Raw genomic sequence first — 5,626 nt, forward strand, 5'->3', positions numbered from 1 at the left:
CGCCGCCGGAGTAGTAGCCGCCGCTAGAGCCGCCCCCGGAGCCGCCTCCGCAGCTGGAGCCACCCCCGCCACCCCCGGAGTAGCCTCCGCCGCAGCCCGAGCCGCCGCCGCCGGAGTAGCCTCCGCAGCTGGAGCCGCCGCTAGAGCCGCCCCCGGAACCGCCTCCGCAGCTGTAGCCGCCCCCGCTGCCCCCGGAGCCGCCGCCGCCGCCGGAGTAGCCTCCGCAGCTGGAGCCGCCGCTAGAGCCGCCCCCGGAACCGCCTCCGCAGCTGTAGCCGCCCCCGCTGCCCCCGGAGCCGCCGCCGCCGCCGCCGCCGCCGCCGCTGCTGCCCGAGTACTTCTGTTGGCTGGGATAGTAGGAGGAGCCACCGCCACTGCCGGAGCCGCCGCCGCCGCTGGTATAGCAGTAGCCGCCGCTGCCGCCGCCGCTGCCGCCCCCGCTGCTACCTCCCCCACAGCTGGATCCTCCGCCGCCTGAGCTACCGCCGCTGGTGTAGCAGTAGCCGCCGCTGCCACCGCCGCCGCTACCGCCGCCGCAGCCGGAGCCACCGCCACCTGAGCCGCCGCCGCTGGAGTAGCAGTAGCCGCCGCCGCCACCGCCGCCACCGCCGCTGCTACCGCCGCCGCAGCCGGATCCGCCGCCGCCTGAGCCGCTGCCGCCGCCGCCGCCGCCGCCGCCGCCGCCGCGGGAGACCTTGACACAGCCTACTGGGGGCTGGGGTGTGGGCTGGGTCTTCTGGTAAGACATCTTCTCAGTAGCAGGGGATGAAGAGCTTGGAAAGAAAGAGAAAAATAATCGGACCGGAGGCTTCAGGCTGAAGGGGGCTGCTGGTTTGAGAGCAGCTAATTGGGGTCTCTCGGAAAAAGCACCGGGCTCTAAACGAGTGTGGTAAGAAGTTATCCCAAACCTTGGGGGGCAATGCCACTCAGATTACCAAAATGAAGTTTCCTGGAAGGTTATGACTTTTCCAGGAGTCAGTGTGGTCATTTCATAAGAGAATTATATCTGGAAGGGATTTAGAGATCTAGTGCAACTTCCTAATTTTAAAAGGTGAGGAAATCAAAGCCTGGAGAGTAGTCTGTCCAGAACCGCACAGGTAGTTGAGTTGGTAATTTATCTGTTTTTTTTTTTTTACTCCAAATCCAGAACTTTTTCCACCATAGACAATAATAAAAATAGCCTACTATGAAAATAATACATGCAAAACACTTGACTTGTATTAATCTCAAAACAACCCTGTAAGAGTAGGCACTACAAGCATGATTATTTCTGTTTTACAGGTGAGGAAACTGAGGCCCAGAGATTGTGACCTATTCATATCCACCCACAAATCCTGTCAGAGGCAGAATTTGAATCCATCTTCCTGACTCCTATTTCCATACTCTTTTTAAGAGGCCATAGGAGCCTGGGATACCACAGGTTTTGGGCCTAGAACCTTGTTCTAGATGGTTTGAGGCTTAGAAAGTTAGGATGCAGATGTCAGAGGAAGTTGGTTTTGTTGTGGTCTCACCTAGAAATAGGGAGATGACCTCAGTGACTTCTGCTCCTCCCACTTCCATTCAGCCTCAGAATTTTTGGACCTCTGTCCATAAATTCAATTTTAATCAATTCAGCAGGCATTTATTAAGTACCTACCAAGTGCAAGGCACCATTCGAGGTGAGGAGGAGAAAAAAAGCTGACACCCAAACAACCTTTCACTCAAAAAGCTTACATTCTATTGCATTGGAGGGAGAATACAATATGTTCATAATGAAGTCAATGTAAAGTATATATGAAATGATATAAAGCAATTTTAAGAGAGAGAAAAAAGCACTTAATTTAGGAAGGAGCATCAGCAAAGGCCTCCTGGAGAAGCTGGTACCTGAAGTATGCTTTAGAAGGAAGCTAGGGATTCTAACCTAAATGTGATTGGCTGAAATCCACACTTGGTGTGCTGTAATCTATTTCCATAAACCTGAAATGGAAGGGAAGTTTCAGTCTAGGAGAGTAGCCTCGGGGTGGCTCTCCTCACTGTAGATGTAGAAGACCTGATACACCCACACACAAACTCTTCTCCCTCAATCAACTAATTCCTAAGGAGCTGCTAAGCAACTCCTTGATGCTCAGCACTCTGAGAGTACAAGACATCTATGGCCCTTGTCTTCGAGGAGACCATATTCTTTGAGATTAAAAAATGGTCAGGGAGGGCCATAACTGTAGCACCATACAGCTGGAAAGGACCTTAGCAATCCTCTAGCTCAAATGACCTCATTTTACAAGTAAAGAAACTGAGAAATAAAATTGTCCAAGGCCACAAAGCTCATAAGTCTCTGAGCCAAGACAAGAGCTGGGATTCTGATAAAGCCTAGTGTCCTTTCCACTTAATGCCTTCTGGAGGCATTTGGGGATGCTCAAATCCCAGTTCTGCCTCAAGTACTGATGGATGCCTTTTCTGAGGAGACATCAATGCCAAATCTTTCTCCCCTTCTCTCGTTCCCCTCTCCCTGGGGACAAGAGATGTCCTTAGATATCCCTTCTCCCCCTCAAAGAGTAAATCTACAGTTATGGATTTACAGGGTCTGGCAAAGACAGAGCAGGATCTGACCCTCCCCAGAAGGCCTGAAGAATCTCTGGCCCTGTCCAGTTACTATAACTTGAGGCAGAAGCCAAAAGATTGAAGCTGACCAAGCCCCATGGGAGGCAGATCAGCAAGCCCAAGGCTCTCACTTACCTGGATCACCAAGAGGGATAAGCAAGAAGAGAAGCTAGCTGAGCTGTGTGAGGAACACTCGGTTCCAGAGCCTTTTATACTCTGCCTGATTCCTCATTTGCATTTGTGAGCCACTCTCTACGTGACCGCTCCTGCTATGGGGCCCCACCTCCCCCTCAATGAAGGCATAGGGTGGACCACTTCAGATTCTTGAAATGTGCAGCCTGGCAGGTGACTTGGCTCCATTCCTGATGCAATGATGCCAGCAAGGGTCAACAAGGGAGGATGGCAGGCATTGTTTCTGAAAGATCTGGCAAGGAACGAATGGCATGAGGAGCTTGCTAGGCTATTGACCCAAGGTTCTTAGTGTGTTTTTGGGCCTTGACAGCATCACAGAGGTCAAAGAGGTAGCCTGGCTTGGGAGGCAGGAAACCCAGGTACCAGTCCTAGCTCTGCCATTTACTTGCTATGTGATGCTGGGCAAATAGTTTATCTTAGATAGTCCTCATTTTCCTCATCTGTGAAGTGAAAAAGTTATATGGAATCCCCAAGATTTCTTCTAGCTCTGAGATTCTACAAGTTCCTCACTTCCCTCTACCTCACACCAGGAGGATTTGAAGAAGACCCTTAATTTGTCAGGATTGGTCCAGTCACTGCACTGCTTCACAACAATCACTTTGGAAGAGAGCTCATTTTCTGTTATTATTATTATTATTTTTTTTTACCAATGATTGTTCCACATACACATTATCTTACTAGACTGGAAGCTCTCTGTTGTAATAAGAGGGATTGGGTCTCCTCTGGGTTTGTATTTCATTCCACAGTCAATACAGGACTTCCCATGAAGTGTGTACCCAGACAATGGTGTTGGCTGGCTGAGGTTAGGAAGGGGCACCAACCATAGCCTTGATTTATTCCTGGGGACAATTTATCTCTTAGGAGGTAGATGGCTATATCCTTCCATTTGCCCTGGTTGGTTCTTTCACTGCTAACTCTCATTTTTAGTAATAATAATGATGCTGATGACTGAGATGATTAACACTAATTTCTAAATAGGGCTTTAAAGTTTGAAAAAACATTTTTTATTATCTTGTGTCTGACAGCCCCCTTGTGAGGTAGGTACTATATATATCATTTTCATTTTAAACATGAAGAAGAAATGCTTCAGTTTCCTCCACTTAAGTGACTTGTCATGGATCATATAACCAGTGAGTTTCAGAGGCAGGATTTGAACTAAGGTAACACTCTGAGGTAGAGAGTGCAAATGTTCACCCCCCCCCCCAGTTTTACAGGTGAGGAAACTGAGGTTTGGAAAGTGAAATGGCTTGTCAGTAGTCAGGCAGCTAATAAATGTAAAGACCAGGACTTGAATATAAATCTCTTGTAACAAATCCAAGGCACCACATTGGCTCTTGAAGAAGCTCAGGATATGGGTTTCATTCCACTGTGGGCCAGTTAACTTTGCTTTCCCAAGCACATCTTCTTTGTACTAAACCCCAGCTATTTAATTGATGTTATTGTTTCCTGGGACCCCCAGACTCCTAGCTTTGGCCAGATGTTCAGCAAATATTTGCCCTTGGTTGCAGGAAGACCAGGAATATTTGTGGGATGACTCAGAGAAAAACAATCTACTCTACTAGAAAAAAACAAATCAAATCATCCATCAATCCATTTATTGATTCATTCAATAAACATTTAAATATATATGTAGAGCATTGTGCAATGGGATGAGGGAAATAAAAATGTAGATAAAATATGGTTGCTCTATTAAGTAGCTTCACAGTCTAGAAAGAGGGGATATAACACAAATGTAGACAACTCTGGTATATAATAATACATGAGAGTATTAGTGGATTGTAGAACAAATCCAATCATTCAGTCCAAGGGGGAAACCAGGGAGTTCAGGGAAAGGCTTCCTGGACAAGGTAGAATTTGAGCTGGCTATGAAGAATGGGTAGGAAATTAACAGGTGAAGTCCATGTCCTTGATAGCACCAATGAGGTATGTGAAAACAATCTATGTTGATGTTTTCTTTCTTTCTTTCTTTCTTTTTTTGATTGACCACAGGAACTGGATTGTTATTGGTAACCTAGATATTTGAGACATCATACTTTGATCCTGTTCCACCCACTAACATGTTGAAATGACGACTGTAATCCTCTATAGCACACATTGTCTCTTAATTAAGGTGCAGTTTTTAATGACCCAAATCCTGATTAGTAGAGATTAGAAACTTGTGACACCCTGGTTTTGTAAAGGATATGGGACTGAAGAAACTCAAGAAATACATAAGGAGAAATGTGCCAGAAATATGAGAGGAGCCTCCCTCAAAATTAGGAGGAAAAAAATGGTTTGAGAGCTCCGGTCTATTCTGTAGCTATGAAGAGAGATTTGGAAGAAAAATTCCCCTGTAGTTGAATGATTATGCCTAGAGCCAAGGTGTGGAATCATTTGGTGTGGAGGCGCCAGGTTTCTTGTCTCCCCAGAGGGAAGTGGTGGTATTGAACTGAGCTGGTTTAGTGCTAAGAACCCTGGATTGGTCATCAGACCACCTGGGTTTGAATCCTGGCTCTATCACTGTGTCATCTATATGACCTTGAACAAATTGCTTTACCTTTTTTTCTAAAAAAAATTTATTTTAATTTGTGGAATAAAACAAGCATTTCCATAGCATAGTAAAATAAAAAGATGATTGCACATGAAACTGAAAATCGATTATGTACAACTTACTATTTCTTTTAAATATATAATAAAGTTATCATACAAATTTTTTCTTTTTCTTTTTTTTAATGAGACAATCAGGGTTAAGTGACTTGCCCAAGGTCACACAGCTAGTACGTGTCAAGTGTTAGGTCTGAGGCCAGATTTGAACTCAGGTCCTCCTGACTTCAGGGCCCATGCTCTACCCACTGCGCCACCTAGCTGCCCCTAAGGG

General features: G+C 46.5%; 1 protein-coding gene across 1 annotated transcript in view; it reads right to left on the bottom strand.

Annotated features, from left to right (window-relative positions):
- Window positions 1-3,097, bottom strand: part of LOC114049516 (loricrin-like) — a 3,919-nt gene extending 822 nt beyond the window's left edge. The window contains exons 1-2 of the mRNA XM_027870752.1: window positions 2,713-3,097; window positions 1-773 (exon numbers count right to left, since the gene is read on the bottom strand). Of these exons, the coding sequence (XP_027726553.1) occupies window positions 1-748 (748 nt within the window). The 5' untranslated portion in view covers window positions 749-773; window positions 2,713-3,097. The remainder of the gene's footprint in view (window positions 774-2,712) is intronic.
- Window positions 3,098-5,626: the final 2,529 nt, after the last annotated feature.

This window comes from Vombatus ursinus, unplaced genomic scaffold (assembly GCF_900497805.2).
Source record: "Vombatus ursinus unplaced genomic scaffold, bare-nosed wombat genome assembly UNPS02014798.1, whole genome shotgun sequence".
Lineage (NCBI taxonomy): Eukaryota > Metazoa > Chordata > Mammalia > Diprotodontia > Vombatidae > Vombatus > Vombatus ursinus.